Source organism: Lepidothrix coronata, unplaced genomic scaffold (assembly GCF_001604755.1).
Source record: "Lepidothrix coronata isolate B3197 unplaced genomic scaffold, Lepidothrix_coronata-1.0 Scaffold199, whole genome shotgun sequence".
Taxonomy (NCBI): Eukaryota; Metazoa; Chordata; class Aves; order Passeriformes; family Pipridae; genus Lepidothrix; species Lepidothrix coronata.
In genome coordinates, this window is record NW_016690379.1 from 701,982 (window position 1) to 721,654 (window position 19,673).

Consider the following 19,673-nt stretch of genomic DNA (forward strand, 5'->3'; position numbering starts at 1 on the left):
AGGGAGCAGGGATTTGGGGCTGCAGGAAGCAGGGATTTGGGGCTGCAGGGAGAGGGATTTGGGGTGCAGGGAGCAGGGATTTGGGGCTGCAGGAAGCAGGGATTTGGGGCTGCAGGGAGAGGGATTTGGGCTGCAGGGAGCAGGGATTTGGGGCTGCAGGAAGCAGAGATTTGGGGCTTGGTTTGGGGCCCTTGTGGGGCCACAATGGGGTGGCACATCCACGGGATGGGCTCTTCCCTCCCCGAGCCCTGGGGTCCATCCTCTGGCAGCCAGCCTGGACAGACCCCCATCCCTTCCCGACACAGGGGAGGCAGCTCCAGCTTCCCAGCTCCTACTCTCCCTTTCCCAGGAGTTTTGTTTGCGCTGCCGGGAGGGAGGGCGGGCGAGAGGGGGGGGGAGAGCGGCCGTTCCAGAACATCCTGTGCCTTAAAAGCCATAAAAGGCTTAAGTATGGAGTGGTGATGCTGGGAGCCCGCACGCACACGCGGCTGCTGCTCCGAGGAGGAGAGCAGATGGGGAAACACCCTCCTCCGTGACCGTCCTACATCTTCCAGAGGGGGAACAGCAGCGCCGCTGGATTTATGGTGATTTTTTTCCCCCCTCCCACGCAGCATTCCCAGCCCCGGCTGCTCCCGGCGCCGCTCGCATCCCTGGAGGCGCTGGGAAGGGGATGCTCGGAGGGCACCGGGGATTTTTGGGGTGAAGTTGCGGCGGGTTCCTGGCCATGCTCCGCCCGGACTCGGTTTCCCCGGAGCTGTGAGTACCTCTGCTCTTCCCCAGCGATCCCGGCGGGAAGGAGGGAGCTCCTCGCTGGAGGTCAGTGGGTTATTCGGGAGAGGGATGCCTTGGAAGGGAACAGCTTCCTGCCGGCGTCAGGCTTTTCAAACCTTTGAGTTTGAAAAAACTGGGTTAAAAAAGGTTAAAAAGGATGGGTTTCCCCTTTACTTTTTGTGCAGAAGGGCGGGTTTACCCTTACTTCTTATTTATTTCTTTTTTTATTTTTTTCTTCCTCCCTGTAGCCCCCAAATCCCGTGTTTTCAGCCTCTCTCCTCCCTGTAGCCCCAACTCCCGTATTTCCAGCCTTTCTCCCAGCCCAGGCCCTGGCAGGGATGGGGGTGTGCCGTGACCTCTCCCCAGCTGTGATCTGGCCCAGGCTCTTTCCATTCCCTCCGCAGGGATGCGGCCGAAACACAGAGTGACGGGAGCTCTGGAAACACAACCCGAGAGAGGCTGCGGGGCTTGAAAAAAGCCCTTCTGCGTTTGTGACTCGTGCAAAAGAGAAGCTGTTTGTGCAGAGGCAGCTTTGGGGGGCGAGGGGAGGGATGCAGGTTGGGCATCCCAACCGAGGGGAAGGAGATCCCTTCGGTCCTGCAGGTTGGTCTTGATTAAATTCTAACAATGAAATGTGAGCAAATCTTACCTTGTTCTGCTGATTCTTCAGCCCACACAGGGGAAAAGAAAAAAAAAAAGGCTGGTCTGGGGTCTTTGTCTGTGCTAAAAAACCGAAACAGCTTCTCTCCCTGTCCCGTAGCTGCAACACTCCTGAAATGCTTGTGCTGTGGAATATTCCCTTGCACAGCCTCCCTGCCTTGCTCCTGTCAGCAGCTGCAGGAAACTGCCTCTGGGTGGAAACGATCTCGGGGGGACGGGAATGGGGGGAAGGGGTGAAGCTGAGGGGGGAGGTCGGATGGGTCACAGCCTCCAAACTGCCCCTCCGTGAGTCTGCAGGGGATGCTCGGGGCCAGGAGGAGCAAAAGGAGCTGCCTGTGAGCTCTGCTGCTTTTTGTTTGCCTGGTACAATTCATTAGCTCCTAATCCTGATGGTTTTCCTCTTTGCTTTTGCCTTTTTTTTTTTTATTTTATTTTATTTTTTGCCAGCTGGGTGATTTGCAGCGAGAAGGCAGAGAACTAGTGGATTTTTGTTGTTGTTGTTGTTATTTTTCTGGGTAGCTGTTACTATGGCAAGGAAACTTGATTCAGAGAGAGGTCAGCAATGCCAGGCTGAAAATTTCATGCATGTTCTGTTTAAAGAACTCAGCTGCCAGGGTTTGAGCAAGGGAGAAGGAAAAGCACCAGAGTCCCTGGTTTTCAGAGGGTTTCAAGCCTCTTCTGCCTAAAAGTGGGATTTATTTGCCAACCCAGGCTTGCTGTTCCATGACATCGTGGGCTGAGCTCTCTGGACTGTTGCACAGTTTAGGGGGTTTTGGGGTGCTGGGCCCCTCTGAAAATCTATTTGGTGGCAGAGAAATGAGCTTTCTCCCTGGAGGAGGAGGGATTTCTGGTTGCCTTTTGGATGCTGAGCAGAGGGAACGTGGACTTAGAGCTTCCTGAACGTTGTATTTCCTGGCTCTGCTGCCTTAAGGAATCATTTCTTTACAGCAAAGGCCTGAGCCCACACCAGGCTGGAGTTTATCTGCCAGATTTGGGCAGACAAATCCCAGACCACCACATTTCCCTGCTTGCAGGAGGAAAAGCAACTCACTTCCATTACTGGGATTGATGGGGAGCTTTGGGTGCTGCTCCCACACCTGAAACTTTCTCTGTGTGTTATTTGGGGTGCTCCTCACCCTCCTGCCTTCCAGCACAGGGGAAAACAGCACAAAGAAGCTGCCACTGTGTGTCCCCTCCTTCCTCATCACTTGCTGTTGTTTATTCCTTAATAAAGCTCGGATTTTACCCAATATGGGATGGGATAGCTGGGAAGCTCCAGCTGCAGGTTGGGATTTTGGGGAGATGTGGGGTCCCACCTCCACCTGGAGCTTCCCTGTGTAGTGGAACTGAGCATGGAGCCCCAGGAGAGCAGGAATGATGATCCCAGGACAGCCTGCCTGAGGAGTCCTGGTCCCTCTCTGCCCCTCAGAGCAGGTGAGTGCTTGAGGAGCAGCAAACACTTCCCTTCTCCAAACTGTGCATTGGATCCTGTGCCTGGAACAGCTCCAGGGAAGCACCCAAGTGTTGCTGTAACTGGAATTGCACTGGGAAGAGGGTCAGGAGCAGGCAGGGCTGAGCTGGGCTGTGCCTGACCCCCCTTTTTGACAGTGGGTGACATTCCTGGAGATCTTTCCTCTGTGTCCTCCTTCCTGGGCTTGCACCACGGTCCCTGGGACAGAAATGGGTTGATTCCCTGCCCTGAACCATCTCCTTTGAGCTGCCTTCCTGGGGGCTGTGCTCTGCCATCTCTCCTGCTCTGGGTTTGATGGAGCACAGGCAGCCAAGGCAGAGCTGGAAGGGAGCTGCTCCCTCCCACCTGGTGCTGAGGAGCAGGAGCTGTGATTCCTGCTGGGCTCCGGGTGCTATTCCCAGGGTGTTGCCCCTGTTCCTGCCTCTGTGGTGATGCCTGTCCCTGGAGCAGTGGGAATTGTTGCTGGAAGTTGTTGGGTGATGCTGGGTGTCGGGTTGTTCGCAGCCCCTTCTCCCTTGGGAGACACAAGAGCCTTTTCCTGGAGCAGGAGTTTCATGGATTCCTCTGCCCCACTGGTGGCTGTGCCTGTTTTAACCTGCCCCTGGTGACAGCAAGGAGCACGTGGGTTGTGTTTGGGGTTGGCAGATGTGATGTTCTGGACCCAGCTCCAGATGGGGCTGTGATGGGAGTCCTGGGCCTGACCCGTTCCCAGAGCCGGTGGTGGAAATCTGGGATCGTGCTGCTGGAGTCGGTGGAGCTGATGGTTGGAGGGAGGAGATTTGGGCTCTGCACTGAGGGAATTTCACAGCTGGAGCAGCAAAGCTCCCAAATCCTGGGGAGAGGTGGGATCAGGAGGAACGGGGAAGCAGCGCCGAGCACCGACATCTCTCCCTGTTCAGCCCGTGGATCCCTCTGACACCCGCCAGTGCTGGTGATAAACCACAAATCATGGCAGGTAATTAATACCAGTGACCCAGGGGCTCTCCAGTGTGAGCTGCAGGGTGAGGAATGGCTTTTCCTTGGAGTGTCCCAGCACAGGGAGCTCAGTCCTGCACACCAAGAGCCCTGACCCCCTCTCAGCGGGTGCTGGGGGGGCTCCCCCTGCCCAGCCAGGCTCCACATCCACTTGGAAAAGACCCTGGAGGGTTTGTAGGTGCTTGCTGAGCTCTTAAAGCAGGGATTTTCGTCCTGCAGGGGCAGGGTTTGGGTGCTGAAGTGGGCTCAGCTCCTCTGGTAGAAAAGCAATTTCCCTTCCTTTTGATTTCAAAATGTCAATGCTTCCAATTAGTTTGGGATAATGAAGTGGTAATTCCCTGTCCCTGGCTGCAGTGCACTGAGGGGGTGGCCAGCAGGTTTTGACAGTGCTGGCATTGCTTCCCAGGGAGATCCAGGTGATGCTGGAGACAGGGAGACAGAGGACGTGGGCACAGTGTTTCAGCTGACCTTGATTTTCTTTAAATAGCATGGGAAAGGAAGAGCAGGTTATTTGTATGCCAAGGCAGCTGAATGCAGGCAGAGCTTTGCACTACAGCTGCTGAGGGCTCTGGAGATGCTGGTTGCCCTTCTGGGATCACACTTGGGCTGAATTTCCAGGTCTTTGTTCTGAATTTCCAGGTCTTTTGCTCTGCTCGTTCCCACAAAGGACCTGCCCAGCACTCCAGAGAAATCCTCAGCCGTCTCCAAGTGCTCTGAGCCACCTTCTGTGTGCTGGTGTGTTGAAAAGGAATCTTTAGGCTATTTTAGACAAGTGTTCTCAAGCTTTGGATGGTCCTTAATGACAGCAGAGAAACTGCCTGGCACCAGCAGGTTCTGTGCCTGTCAGACATCTGAGTGGTGCTGCTTGTGCCTCATCCCAGCACTCTGGAGCTGAAGGAATCGAGCACAGGGCAGGAAAAGAACTTCTGGGTGTCTGAGTGAGAATCTCTCGTGCTCCTGGAAACAGGAGCTGCCTCTGCTCCTTGGCTGATTTGCCGTGCTGGATTTGTCCCTGGAAATGCATGAATATTCACCTGGAAAGAAAATAAATTATTCAGGAGAGCAGTGGCCCAGAGCTGCTGGAAGTGCCAAGGCCCAAATCCTGATCCCTTTGCTGTGCTGATGCTCCTGGGGAGGGGGGAGCAGCAGCTGGGATCTGGGCTGGAGGGGTTCCCCCTTTCTCCTCAGGTTCTGGGAACGTGGGAAGCGTGGCCTGATGTGCTGCTGCTGCTTTTTATTGTTGCTTTGTGTTCCTTTGTCCCGCTGGGATGTGCCCGTGGCGGGTCCTGCTGCTGGAGGGTGCCAGCCCAGGGAGGATTTATCACTTTATTAACCACATTCTTCATGCTATAAATAACATGGAGTGGACTACTGCAATTTATCTGGGAGAATAGGTTAAAATAACCAGCCCTGCTTGCACTGAGTGGTTTTCATGCCAGCTCAGGCTTGTATGGGAAGGGATTTTCTTGGATTTTAGTTTAGTTGTGAGACCTCTTTCACCGATGCTTTTAATTTTCTTCATGGAGTCAAAGTGATCTGGGAGTGATCTGGGTTGGAAGGGACCTTAAAGATCATCACCCTGCCATGGGCAGGGACAACTTCACTCACCCAGGTTGCTCCAAGCCCCATCCAGCCTGGCCTTGGACACTTCCAGGGGTGTGTTCTGTCAACCCTCCTTTAATTCCTGCTTCTAGAGGAGATGTAGGAACTAAACCAACCATGGATACTGATCTCCAAGGTGAGGAGTTTGCAGGGATGCTGTGTTTTACCTCTCTGAGGTCCGAGGGCCACCTCTGTCCCCTGCCAGCCTGATGGGCACGACGGGAATTTCTGGGAGCAGGAATGTGGCATTCCCTGTGTGTTCCACACAGGATGGGGGACAGCAGCAGCACAACCCCTGGGTGCAGGGGCTTCTCCCCTTCCATGGAGCCTCACTGCTCCCTGCTGAGATCCCCAGAAAGGCTCAGGATCATCCCAAGGGCGGGGGGATGGCAGGAGGCTGGAGGTGGCTGTTGCTAAGCTACAGGCTGGGTCTGCTCTGGCCGTCAGGGCTCTGGGCATTCCTGGCACTTCTGGGTGAGGGGTGACCTGTTCCTGGGTCTGGGACTTCTGCTGGTCCCCCTTGTTTACTCTCTGCCACGGATGGAGCAGCAGGGAACAGGTCTGGGTCTCCCTTTTGGGAGAAGGGAGTCCATCCCTGTGAGGAACCCAAGATTGGGTTGATTTATTTGTGCTCAGATATCTGAGACAGAAGAGAGCAGACTGGATTTTTACACCCCACCCCACACCCACACTGGGCTGAGGGTGAGCTGGGGTGCTGGTCCTGCACTGGGTGTCAGCCAGGAGAAAAGGACACGGCTCCAGGAGCGACCCTTTGCTCCAGGGGCTCCCAAACTGTGTCCTGCAGCAAAGCAGAGCCAGCCAGCACCCCTCTGCTGCCAGGGAGACCCTTCTCAGGGGCTTAGTGGGACCTCAGCCGTGGGGAAACATCTCAGGAGCCTGTGCATGGGGAGAGGAGGGAATGATGCTGCCCCAGAGCAGAGCAGGCTCAGCCAGGACTGTCCCTTGGTTGGGTTTTTTTGGCAGCTCCTGGCTCTGCCCTTCAGTCCTGTCCCCAAATGTCTGAGCAGGCAGCACGAGCTGGGAGGTGCTGCTGTGTCTGCAAAGGCACAGAGAATTCTGACTTTGCTTTAAGGACAGTTGTTAAATAAAACCCAATTACACGACGAAGGTGGGGACGTTCAGAGCAAAACCCCCTTTACTCCACGCTGGGCAGGGCTGCCTTTGTTCCTCTCTCTTTGCCCTTTCTCTGTCCTCCTGCACTAATTAAGCTCATCTGCATCCTGCTCAACGATGTTCAGAGAGAGGAGATGAAATAAAGACCATGGTTTTCCAGCCAGAGCTGGTGTTTCTCCTGCAGGGATCCCTCCCAGCTCCGGGCGAGTGGCACAGCCCTGGGCTGGGCTTGGAGAGGTGGGACCTGGGGGTTACTGGGGTGGCTCCTCCCCAGGGTCTGCCTGGGGATGTACCTGAGGAGGAATCAACTGGATCAGAGGAGGAGGATGCAAGGAGAAGTTCCCCAAGGAGGCAGGAAAACAGCCGGGGAAGTGAGCAGGGTTTGAATGTCACTTGGGGGTGGGGATGCTCGGGAGGCAGGAGAACAAAAAGCAGGAGAACAAATTGACTCCAACCTGCTCGGCTCATTATTTTTATTTTTTATTTCCCCACGCACAGACACCTCTTTTGTTTTGTTTTATTTTTAGGATCGGGCTCTGCATGAGCTTCTGAGGCAGGTCTGGATCTGTGGGATTAGTGGAGATGGAATGAAAGGTACCCGTGGTGCTGCTCTGGGGGGGTGGGTGGAGGGGGGCTGTGGGGAGGGAGGGAGGGATGCTCTGCTGCTGCTCTGCTCCTGCTCTGCTGCTGCTCTGCTCCTGCTCTGCTCCTGCCTGCCAGGGCAGGAGGGTGTTTGCACTCCCTGTGTCTCTTGTTATTTTTCCCTGGCTTTTCCAGAAGGGCACTGAGGAGCTGGAGCGTGTCCAGGGAAGGGAACGGAGCTGGGAAGGGGCTGGAGCAGCAGGAGAGCTGAGGGAGCTGGGGGGGCTCAGCCTGGAGAAAAGGAGGCTCAGGGAGGACCTTCTGGCTCTGCAACCCCCTGACAGGAGGGGGGAACCGGGGGGGGTCGGGCTCTGCTCCCAGGGAACAAGGGACAGGAGGAGAGGGAACGGCCTCCAGCTGTGCCAGGGGAGGGTCAGGTGGGACACCAGGAGGAATTTCTTGCTGGAAAGGGTGATCAGGCCCTGGAAGGGGCTGCCTGGGGAGGTGTTGGAGTCCCCACCCCTGGAGGTGTCCAAGGAAGGCCTGGCTGTGGCACTGAGCACTCTGGGCTGGGGGACAGGGTGGGGATGGGGCACAGGGTGGGCTCCATGACCTTGGAGGTCTTTTCCAACCTCAGCGATCCCGCGTCTCCACNCGGGCTCTGCTCCCAGGGAACAAGGGACAGGAGGAGAGGGAACGGCCTCAGGCTGTGCCAGGGGAGGGTCAGGTTGGACATCAGGAGGAATTTCTTGCTGGAGAGGGTGGTCAGGCATTGGAAGGGGCTGCCCAGGGAGGTTTGGAGTCCCCACCCCTGGAGGTGTCCAAGGAAGGCCTGGCTGTGGCACTGAGCACTCTGGGCTGGGGGACAAGGTGGGGATGGGGCACAGGATGGGCTCCATGACCTTGGAGGTCTTTTCCAACCTCAGCGATCCCGCGTCTCCACAATTCTCTGCTCTGCCCTGCAGCATAACCCACCCCCCCACCATGGAGCTGGCCAACACCAAGGACTTCCAGTGGAAATCCCTGGCCCCGCTCCCGAGCCGCAGGGTCTACTCCACGCTGGTGGAGGCCGGGGGGCAGGTCTTCGCCATCGGGGGCTGCGACGACAACGGGGTCCCCGTGGACTCCTTCGAGGTCTATTCCCCCGAGGCCGACCAGTGGACAGCCCTGCCCCCCATGCCCACGGCCCGGGCAGGGGTGGCCGTGGCCACGCTGGGCAAGAGGATCATGGTGGTCGGAGGGGTCGGGGCCAACCAGCTGCCGCTGAAGGTGGTGGAGATGTACAACGTGGACGAGGGCAGGTGGAAGAAGAGGAGCTCGCTGAGGGAGGCGGCCATGGGCATCTCGGTGACGGCCAAAGGCAAGGGGGGAACCTGCCACCAGGCTGGGGGGGTGGGCAGGGCTGGCATCGGTTCACAGGGTGGTGGTTGAAGGTTGGACTCGATGATCTTAGAGCTCTCTTCCAACCTAATTGGTTTGGTGACCAGTTGGTGCATCAGGCCCAAAAGCTTCCTGGGCAGTGGCACAGGGTTACCTTGTTCTCTAAATCCTTTTCTTTGGCATCAGTTCGCAGGATGGTGGTCAAAGGTTGGACTTGATGGTCTTAGAGGGCTTTTCCAACCTAATTGGTTTGGTGACCAGTTGGTGCATCAGGCCCAAAAGCTTCCTGGGCAGTGGCACAGGGTTGCCTTGTTCTCTAGATCTATTTCTTTGGCATCAGCTCACAAGGTGGTGGTCAAAGGTTGGACTTGATGATCTTAGAGCTCTTTTCCAACCCAGTTGATTCTGTGATCAGTTGGTGCATCAGACCCAAAAGCTTTCTGGGCAGTGGCACAAGGTTATCTTATTCTCCAAAACCTTTTCTTTGGCATCAGCTGACAAGGTGGTGATCAGTCGAAGGTTGGACTCGATGATCTCAGAGGGCTTTTCCAACCTAATTGATTCCCTCCTTGCTGCATCAGGTCCAAAAGCTTCCTGGGCAGTGGCACAGAGTTACCTTGTTCTTCTCCAAAACCTCCTCTGTGCTTCTAGAAGTTGAACCTCGTGTTCATCACATCCCACCTGCTCTCAAGATGTTCTGTGGGAGGCTGAGAGCAGATAAACCAGGGGGCTGCTCTGTGTTTTCAGCCCTGGAGCCACAAGGGCCACGACTGTGTTAGTCCCTGGGGGGATTTTGGACAGGTCCAAGCTCCAGGGTCTCAAATCAAACTCCCTCAGGGTTTTGAGTGAATTCTGGCCCCCGAGTGCTGCAGATGCTGGAAGAATAAGAAAGGTGCTGCTGGCTGAGGGCAGCCAGGCTGAGAGGACCTGCCTGAGGTTTGGAGCTGGGCTGAAGGTCTCAGAGCCACAGAACAGCTTTGGTTTGAGAAGACATCTCTGATCCAAGCCCAGAAGCAGCCAGGAGAGAGTTGTCTTCATGGCCATGGGCTCAAGTCATTGTATGAGGAGGGGAAGCAGCTGGTTTTGTGAAGCTCCTCTGCAAGCTTAACCCCTGCTTTAAACTCCCCGAGCTCTGCCTTATCAGCCCACCTCATTTCTCACTTTCTGAGGGAAGCTGTGGAGCACTGACTTCCTTTGGTGTGCTCTGCCCTGCTTTGAAGAGCCTGGGCTGGGAGCTGTGTTCCCGAGGTCAGGCAGCTCCCGCCGGGCCCCGGGATTAGGGATCTAATCTCCAGGCAGCTCCTTTGAAAGCTGCTGGGTTTGTTTGCTTAAGTGGCTTTGAAAGCTACCGTCAAGGAATGCTTAGAAATAATGTTTACCATCCTGGAGATGATTTTCCAGCCTGAGAATAAGCTTCTCCTGACTGATAAGGCAGGGTCAGTGTGGGGTGAGAGGCCAGGTGTGTTTTTGCAGGGCGGGGATTTCTGGTGCTTTTTTGTCATAATAATGGGATTTTTTTTTATTTTTTTTTTGCTTTTTGCCCTGTCCAGACTACAGGGTGTATGCAGCTGGTGGGATGGGATCTGACCTGCGGCCACACAACTTCCTGCAGCACTATGACATGCTCAAGGACATCTGGGTGTCCCTGGCAGCCATGCCCACACCCCGCTACGCTGCCACCTCCTTCCTCAGGGGCACCAAGATCTACGTGCTGGGTAAGGACCAGCCCTGCCTCTTCCTCCTCCTCCTCCTCCTTTGATCTGAGCACTGAGAACCTCCCTGGAAGAGGCTTTTGGGGACGTTCTCCTCCATCCTTCCCCGATTTCTCACGCCCTCAGAAGCACTGGGGGGTTTTGGGGTGGGTTTGGGTTCACAGCTCTGTGATGAGCACTCAGGAGAGCCCCTCCAGCACCCCGGGAGCTCACAGGTCCCTGCTGGGTGGGTGGGGTCCCCTGTCCCCCTCCCCACACTGCTGGAAGATGAGGGTACACTGGTCTTTGCCTGCTTGTTTGGCAGCCCTGTGACTGTGCTAAAAGCCCTTGGACTCAATTGATGCATAAAATACTTCAATAAATAAACACTTCTATGCATTTTATAGCAGCAGCAGCTTCACAAAGGGACTGCCTTTGGCAGAGGAAAGACCTGTGTAGTTGGGCTGGAACAAGCCCTTTGCAGGGGATGATTTCCATGAGTTTTGCCTTGTAGAAATGAAAACTGAGGCAGAGGAACGTTGCTGTCAGCTCGTGGCCAAACGGCACGTCGGGATCAAAACACACAAGTCCTGATTTCTCCAACGGCCAGACAGCCCTGGTTTGCTTGAGGGGTGACCAGAAAAGAGCCTTTGATCTATTTTGCACTTTGCTGGCTGCTGGGGAACAGTCTGTGAGCCCGGGAGCCAGCGCAGGCTCTGCCTTCAAAGGCTGAGAATAGCTGCCTTCATCTGAGCCCGATGGGTGCAGGGATAATGTGGATCCTTGGCAGAGGGAGCAGCAGCTGCTCCGGCTCTCCTGCTCTCAGGAGCTTGGCAGCAAGGCCAGGGCTCGCTGGATCCGAGCTCATCTGAATTGCAAAGGCTCCCCGAGCCTGATCCCCGCTCTGCTGTGAATTTGTCATGATTTAACCAGTGCACACCAAACACCTCCCTGTGCCAGCGGCTCTGCCGGGGGGGTGATGTGCTGGGAAATGAAGGGTTTTCGTGGCATGAACCCGCAGCTGAAGGAGAGGGAGCGCAAAGGTGAAAAATTCCCAGGCTCAGCAGGTGACCTGAGAGCCCGGGAGGCTCCTGTGGTGCCTGCCCTGACCCTCTCCTCCCCCTCTCCCAGGTGGAAGGCAGTCCAAGTACGCCATCAACGCCTTCGAGGTCTTCGACACGGACACGAGGTCGTGGACCAAGTTTCCCAACATCCCCAACAAAAGGGCCTTCTCCAGCTTCGTGCCCACGGAGGACAGGCTGTTCAGCCTCGGGGGGCTGCGGCAGGGGCGGCTCTACAGGCAGCCCAAGTTCATGAGGACCGTGGACGTGTTTGACGTGGAGCAAGGTGGGGCTGTGCGGGGGCACTCGGGGCTGGGCTCGGGGCTCTGCTGGCCTTGCAGAGCACAGAGCTCTCACCTGCTGAGGCCTGGGGCTGCTGGTGCTTGAGCCCAGCCTAGAGGAAGGCCTGCAGTCAGGATTAACAAGCGAAAAGGGGAGACCATGGTCCAGAGGTGGGTGGATTCAACAGCTGCCTCCTGACCTGGTGATGAGGGACCCGACCCATCTCACGGGGTTTTATTACCCCGAGGTGCAGCAGCAGAACTGCACTCCCTCAGGCAAGAAGGTCAGAGGGGTTTTCCAGGAGTGGATGCTCCCATAACACCCAGTGTGTCCTGTCCCTCCCAGGTGGCTGGATGAAGATGGAGCGCTCCTGCTACCTGAAGAAGAGGCGAGCAGACTTCGTGGCTGGGTACCTGAAAGGCAGAGTTGTCGTGGCTGGGGGACTAGGTGAGGCACTGGGGGTGCTGGGAACACTTCTGAAGCCAAGTGTGGGTCACGTGTTATCGTCACAAAGAGGAGAGATCCTGGTCCTGGCTGGCTGGAGGGAGCAGGGAAAACCAACCCCGTAAGGGAACGGGGTGCAGAGCACACAAGGGATGCTCAGTGGGCATTCCCAGGTAACCCAGTGCCTCGCTCTGTGCTTCCAGGAAACCAACCGACCGTCCTGGAGTCTGCAGAGGCCTTTCACCCCGAGAAGAACAAGTGGGAGAGCCTCCCCCCCATGCCCACCCCGCGCTGTGCCTGCTCCAGCATCGTGGTGCGGAACTGCCTGCTGGCCGTGGGGGGGGTGAGCCAGGGCCTGAGCACGGCTGTGGAGGCCCTGTGCCTCTCGGATTCCTAGCTGGATTCCCAGCTGGATCCTGCCCGGAGCAGGACCTGCCCCTCGCTGGCCCTGGCAGTGGTGTTGGTGGTGGTGCTGGCAGCTCCCGGGGGCAGGTGAGTGCCACCCAAGCTGTGCTGGGAGCTTGGAAGCCCAGCTCTGGAGCCACCAGGCAGAGCTGCTGGTCCTCTGCTGGGCACTGCTGTTGGAGCCCCATGGAGGGACCCCCCGTTTGGCCAGGGGTCCCCTCCAGTCACCTTCAGAGCTCTGTGGAGAGATTGAGGTGAAGGAACTGCTCTCAGCGCCGGTGCCGTGTCTCCTGCCCGCAGGAGATCTGGGAATTGTCTCCCTGCGGCCATCCAAAGGGTTTGGAGGGGCTGGGGCTATCCAGCCAGGTCCGTGGTGGCTCGGGGAGGACTGTTGTGGTGTTGCCCTCTTTGAGCATCCTGGGATCTCTGTGCTTCCCTGCACGGATCCCTTTGGCTGCAGCCAGGGAACCTCCCAGCCTGCAGCCAGATCCAGGGGGTCGTTCCTTTGCCTTCCTAGCAAGGCTTTTCCTGCAGACCTGTAGCATTTGCCTGGCACTTGGGCAGAACCTGGAGCCAGGGGCTGCCAGTGCTCCCTGAGGGATGAATGCCCAAGGGGGAGGAAGACCTTCCTTTTGGCACAGGACGAGCACAGATCCTGCCTTTGCTGGGCTTTGTGCAGAGATGGCCTCAAGTCACAACGTTCCAACCTGGTTTTAGCTACTTTAATCCCTTGGGATCTTCCCTTCAGCCCTGGGAGAAAGGAGCAGAACTGAGCTGTGCCTCTGGTTCTGGCACACTCTCACTCTGGGGACAGGCAGTGGTTTTGGTGATGCAGAAAAACTCCAGGCACTCCTGGCCATTGCCCCTGCTTTGGTTTCACTCTTCCCAGGCAGTTTTTGGGGTACAATTCCAGCTTGTAGCAGTTGCACCATTAAAATTGTCTTTGGAAAAGCCCCTGGAGGAGCCCCTTCTGTGCTCTGGGGCTGTGCCAGAGGGGTGTGACTGTGTGAAAATGTGGGACCCAGACTGGAAAGGAGGAGAGGTGGGAGTCTGGGATCGTGGAATCAACGCTTTGGGTTGAAAGGGACCTTACAGAGGTCGTGTCATTCCGTGGGCAGGGACACCTGGGCAGCCTAACCCAGGTTGCTCCAACCTGGCCTGGGACACCCCAGGGATGGGCAGCGATGTGACCCCATCGTTTGTCCTCTCCCGAGGCGTCACCTCCCTCATTAACGCGGTCCCGGGGCTGCGGGGGGGTCCCTGTGTCACCGCGCTGTCACACGGAGGGTGCGGGGCCGCTGCCGCGGAGCACCGAGGACACCGTGCGGCGGCCGCGGACACAGCGGGGCCGGGCATCGCTCCCGCCGCTTCCCGGGAGCGGGAGAGGGTCCCATCGGCCGGCACCCGGCTCCTTCTCCAGGCTGGATCCCCCACATCCCGCAGCTGGGAGGGCAGGGAAAAGGCACCAGCTCTGCCGCTGCCACCCTGCCCACGATGCACATCCCGCCTGCCTGGCTGCACACACGGCTGTGGCAGCGCCTGTCAGAGAGCCACGGGCTGTTCTGGGTGGGAAAGGACCTTAAAAACCATCCAGTTCCACCCCCCTGCCGTGGGCAGGGACACCTCCCACTAGGCCAGGTCGCTGTTCCCGTCCCCTGCCACGCTCCCACCTGTGATCCTGGGGGTTTCTTCACTTAGGTACCGTGGTTTGGAAGGTGGATAAGTGCAAATAGCTGATGGCAGGAAGGAGCTCTGTGTAGCTGCACAGCTCTGGCTGGGATGGAGGGCCAGGCATTTTTATCTGACCACATCCCTGGGTGACTCGAGGGCTGCTGGGTCTGGCAGAGCTGAGGGAAGGGGCTCAGAGCACCCCCCTGCATGTGGGTGCTGCCTCCTGACCCCTGAATGCTCATAAATCATCCCTTTGAACTACAAAAATCCAAAGAAGATGGAAGAGGCTTGGAGGGAATGAGGAACCTTCTCCTCCAGCCCAAACCCTGCTTCTCCCTGCAGATCTCCATTTCAGCTGCCTCTGCACAGGGTCTGGCTATTAATGAGGAGTTTTCCTTTGTCCTTAAGGAACCTTTCCCACACACACAGCACAGCCTGATGCTCCTCTGCCCTTGGTTTCTCATTAGCCCCAAGCCCTGCTCAGCTCAGCAAGGCCGAGGCTCTGGGCTGGGGGCTGCTGTGCTTTGTTGAGCTGGAGCGAGGGGAGGAGGGATCTGCTGCCTTTGTCTGGCTGCAGCACAGCTGGAGGCTGAGCCTTTGCTTTCTCTCTCCAGAAAAGCTGGAGAGAGTGACAGACAAAGCAGTGTCATGGGAATAGAGCTGCTGTAAGACTTGATGAAGAGATGGCAGGGACCGGGGACAGGGCTGGGGGTGACAGGCAGCAATCAAAGCTGGGGATGTGCTGAGCATTCAGAGAGGGAGAAAAGAGGAGCTCTGAGTCTCCACAAAGGGAGAAGCAGGTCCAGGTCAGCTGCCTTTGTAGTGAAACCCAAGCTCTCATCACCAAACAGGATCCTGGTACATCCCTGGAGCTGCTGGGTCCCAGTGGGGGCTGGTGGCACTGGGTGCTCCTGGCTGGGGGGGCTTTTCCCCGTGTTGGAGCCAATGCAGAGCCCAGAGGAGGGAGGGTGGCATTCCTGAGCTGTGGCAGGAGCTGCAGGATTGAGAACCATCTCCACCGACAGCTCTCACAGCTGCACCTTGATCCCTGCCCTTCCCTGGGATGCTCCTGCTGCCGTGGGAAGCAGGAACCTGCAGGAGATTTGTCCCAACCTGCTGCTGTTTGTCACCCAAGGGCCGTGCCCGCCCTCCAGGAGACGGAGGTGTGACCCTGGCCAAGGCTGGGGAGCGGGGAGGGGGATCAGGTGCTCCTGGCTGTGGGTGCAGGGGGTGGTTTGTGTTGTTTCAGCAGGTTTGAGTGGTTGGTTTGGGCTGAGCTGAGCTCCCAGAGCTCCGAACAGCAGATGGCATCCATGGGCTGAGCTCAGGCTGGAGCAGCACCTCCAGCAGCCCTCCCGCTGCCCTGGCCAGACAGAGATGGACCACACCGGTGGGATGGCTCCAAAATCCCGTTTTGGGCTGAGCTGCTGGCTCACAGCACAAGGATCCAGCAAAGAAATGGATGTGAAAAGAAAAGGCATCTCCTCCAGCATCTTGTTCCCAGTCATCCCCTCTGACCCAAACACCTTCCAGCAGCTGAATTCTGCTCTGGGATCCAAATAGTCCTTGAAGCAGCTGCCCAGAGTCAGTCAGGGAAATGTCTCTGGGGTTGCATCCTGCTGCTGCAGCTCCCCGAGCTCTGCAGTGAATCCCTAGGGAACAGCCAGCTGCAGAGGTTCTTTCCCTGGGTGAATGCTGCCTGTGGTTTCCTGCAGATGATGCTGAGTGCTTCCAGCCTGGGAACTGGTGCACTTTGGGCCTGCTGGGACCAGGTGAAGCCTCAGGAGCCCGGTGGTACAAACGTGGCCTCTGCTGGGAGTTGCCAGCAGTGGGGGGGGGGAGCTCTGGTAGCTGTGTGGGGCAGACAACCAGTGATTGGGGTGAGGGGTGATGGCAGATCCCGCTTTTCCCCGGAATTTTTTGGCTGTTCAACGTTGGGCAAGCCCAGAGGTGCCCTGTGAGATGGAGAGTGTGAGTCTCTGTGCACAGAGGGGAAGATCGTGTTGCGTTGGTGCAACACCCGTGCGTGCAGCCCCCTGGCACTGCCAGTGCACGTGTCCCTGGGGACCAGGCTCAGGTGTGGCAGCACAGGCAGGGCTGTCTGTGCATCCCAGAGTGACAGCTCCAGCTGCTCTGTGCTCCCAGGGCACCGGCAGAATTCCCACCCGGCGAGCTCGGGGCTCACCCGGCGCTGCACCCACGTTAGGAGAGCAAATACCTGCGAGCCGCTGTCACCTCCAGCAGGTCCTGCTGCCTGTGACAAGCAGAGCTGCTCCCAGGGCTCTCCGGGAGGTGTTTGCATGAATTCCCTCGTTTCCCAGCTCAGTGGGTGGCAGACACGCACCGGGGCCTGTTGCACCACCGGGGGTTGGTTGTGTGGTTCCTCCCTGCTCTGCTCCGTGGGAGCTCCTGCCCTGGCTGGGCTGGGTCCTGCCCACACGGGAGGTTTTGTGGCCTCCAGGCTGTTGCTGCCCTGGTACCTTGGGCAGGGTTTTTCCCTCCAAACAAACTCAAACCAAACTGCAGTGTTTGTTCTTGAGGGACAGGGAGTTCAGGGGACTGCCCACCTCCTCTCACCGCGGGAGTTTGTTGTGCAACCTTAAAAACCCATTGAGATGCCAGTTCAGGATTGTATTTAAGGGGAGTGCTCAGACCTCAGCACAGAGGACCTGCTGATGCCAGAGCAGCTGAACCTTTCCTTTAAGTTGTGGACGGTGCTGCAAAGGGAATACTTTAGAAATAAAGCAATCAAATATAAAATAACTGTTTCAGCCCAGCTTCCCTTCTGCAACACGCAATAAATCTGACCTGCTTTGGAGAATTGCTGTCAGCAACCTTCAGAATGGACTGGCAATTATCTGTGGTGTCTTTTCTCTCTCCTTTTTTTTTTTAATGTATGTATTATCTCGGAGCTGCACTGGCACGGGATCACGTTTCGGGACAGCGAGTGCTCTGAACGCTCTGCTGGGACATTCTTTGTCACTGAGCTCCAGTGGCTTTGTCCCCCACTTTCTCCTGTCCCTGGGAGGCTGCAGAAGGCTCTGGGCAGGTCCTGCTGCCCCAGTTAGCCCCCAGTTCCACAGGACCCTGTGCCCAGCCCGCCCTCCGTGCCCACCCTGCTCCCCGTGTGCCTTTATCCCACACCCAGCGGAATTCCCGGAGTTTTCCACTGACCTACTGGGGCTCCACAGATCCCTGACTGGCCCCGTGGCCGTGTCCTCGCCTGAACTCCCGATGCTCCGAGTTTTCTGAGAGGCTTTTCAGCCCCAGCCCCGGCGGCTGCTCCGACACAGTGGCCGAGGGCCCTGCTGCCAAAATCCATCTCTTATTGTCTCCGAGCAGCCTTTGTCTGCACAAACAGGAAACTGCCTCAGAACAACCTCCAGCAGGTCTGGTTGTGGAGCACAAATCACTCCTGTGCCTTGCCATGGACCCACAAGTCGGGGTTGTCGGGGACAAGGCTCTTTGGGGTTGCTGCTGCCCTTTGGGATCATCTCTGCCCTTTGGGGTCACTGCTGCTCTTTGGGGTCATTGCTGCTCTTTGGGGTCATCTCTGCACTTTGGGGTCACCTCTGCCCTTTGTGGCCAACCCTTCCCAAAAGGGGACTGAGTGTAGTGTTGTGGGGATGCTGCCACAGAGCTTCAGCCGTGGATTTCTCTCTGGGTAGCTGGGAATGGAGCTCCTCTGTGCTGCCAGGGCTCGGGTGGCACTGGGGAACACCAGGACACCAGGACACTGCCCCATCCCTGCCAGGCTCCCAACCCCCAGCCAGCCCAGGAATTTCTCTCTGGATAGCTGGGAATGGAGCTCCCCCCTGCTGCCAGAGGTGCAGTGGCACCGGGAAATGCCAGGATATGTCACTTCTATCCTCCCTGTCGGGTCCCCAACCCTGCAGGGACACCAGGAGTGGAGTCACCCCCGGCTGCTCCCGCTGCCAGCAGACAAACCATTCCATCAGCATCCGCCGGCGCTGGAACGGATATGGAGTCACTGCCCTGACACAGACGCTTCCTGCCCCGAAAATAAAAGCTCCAGCCCTTTTTTGGGGGGGGAATTTTGCTTGGTTTTTTTGGTAAATGCCTCAGCGTTTCTGCAGCCCCACGTGCTGGGTGGGACCTGCCCTGCCGTGACCTCCCGGTGTCTGGGAATGTGTCAGGGGCTGCTTGGAGGGTTGGTTTGTACAGGCTGGAGTAGGGGAGGACCTTGGGTGAGATGGTATAATAGAAAAATAATCCATAAAATAATGTATTTTGTTAGTTATATATATATATATATATAATTGTATCTCCGTGGTGCAGGTATAAGTGATTGCTGGTCAGCTGTGTGTTAGAGTGAACATTGGTGTGGGGAATTGCTCAAACCCCACAAAGACAGGAGAAAATTGTGTATGGACCCTGCTCAGCCCCTGCCCCCACGTGCCTGGGGTAACTGGGGGTTGCTGGTTGTAACTGGGGGCTTCGGCCACAGGAATTGAATATATTGTGGTTGAATCACAGGGCTTGGCTGGGGTGGGAGTTGCTCCTTTGGCTTTTATTCAACAGACTTTCAGATTAAAGTGTCATTCAGGCACTGCACATCTCTCTTATCTACCTGTAGCAATTTCCAAGGCAAACAGCAGAGATCATGTTATCACCTGATAACACGGCCGGGTGAAAACCCAGAGAAGATAAATTCATATTTGGAGGCGGCTGGTCCCCGGGTTCATCACAGTTTGGACTAAAAGCTCATCAATCCAGTGATCAAAGGAGGTGTGCCACTGATCCAGGGTGGATTGTTCTATAAAAGCAGCCAGGAAATGAGGTTTTGGGACCTTCCATGGCTGGTTCAGCTGCAGAGTGAGCAGGACACCAACCCCGTCACTCCTGGTTACAGTTTTTGCTCTTTTCCCTCTTCTCGATGTGCTTCGCTGCTCATCTTTCCCCTGGCAATATTCTGTCCAGCTGTGATCCATCCTTGGCTGCAGCACATCCCTTATCTCCCTCCTGCTCTCCTTGCCTACAGTGACAGGGAGACACAGCAGGACCTGGGTGCAGGACGAAAACGTGACCAGGCTACTGAGGTTTCGCACAATGACCCCTAAAAATGGGCTTAATGGGCACAAATTCTGCCCACTGAGTCTGTTTCAAGCTAAAAATGAGTGTAAAATGAATGTTAAAGACAAGATTGGCTTTACCCAGAGCAGATGTTACGTCCTGGAAGGCTGGATGGGTGGCTGGGTGGGTGAGCAGAGAGAGGGATGGATGGATGGATGGAGGGATGGATGGAGGGAGGGATGGATGGATGGATGGAGGGATGGGTGGATGGATGGAGGGATGGGTGGATGGATGGAGGGATGGAGGGAGGGATGGATGGAGGGAGGGATGGATATGGATGGATGGATGGATGGATGGAGGGATGGATGGATGGATGGATGGATGGATGGATGGAGGGATGGAGGGATGGATGGAGGGAGGGATGGATATGGATGGATGGATGGATGGATGGAGGGATGGATGGAGGGATGGAGGGATGGACGGATGGACGGATGGGTGGATGGATGGATG

General features: G+C 56.8%; 1 protein-coding gene across 5 annotated transcripts; it reads left to right on the top strand.

Annotated features, from left to right (window-relative positions):
* The first annotated feature begins 436 nt into the window (after nucleotides 1-436).
* KLHDC8A (kelch domain containing 8A) lies at nucleotides 437-16,892 on the top strand. Of its 5 annotated transcripts, XM_017832127.1 has the most exons (9): nucleotides 437-756; nucleotides 1,060-1,258; nucleotides 4,517-4,612; nucleotides 7,141-7,207; nucleotides 8,161-8,555; nucleotides 10,126-10,290; nucleotides 11,398-11,613; nucleotides 11,955-12,056; nucleotides 12,257-16,892. In XM_017832127.1, the coding sequence occupies exons 5-9, from the start codon at nucleotides 8,180-8,182 to the stop codon at nucleotides 12,448-12,450; spliced, it is 1,053 nt and encodes a 350-aa protein (XP_017687616.1). In that variant the 5' UTR covers nucleotides 437-756; nucleotides 1,060-1,258; nucleotides 4,517-4,612; nucleotides 7,141-7,207; nucleotides 8,161-8,179; the 3' UTR covers nucleotides 12,451-16,892. The 5 variants fall into 5 exon arrangements, with proteins under 5 accessions (XP_017687616.1, XP_017687615.1, XP_017687614.1 ...); XM_017832126.1 differs by lacking the exon at nucleotides 1,060-1,258 and having other exon boundaries at nucleotides 437-816; XM_017832125.1 differs by lacking the exons at nucleotides 1,060-1,258; nucleotides 4,517-4,612 and having other exon boundaries at nucleotides 437-816.
* The last annotated feature ends 2,781 nt before the right edge of the window (nucleotides 16,893-19,673 follow it).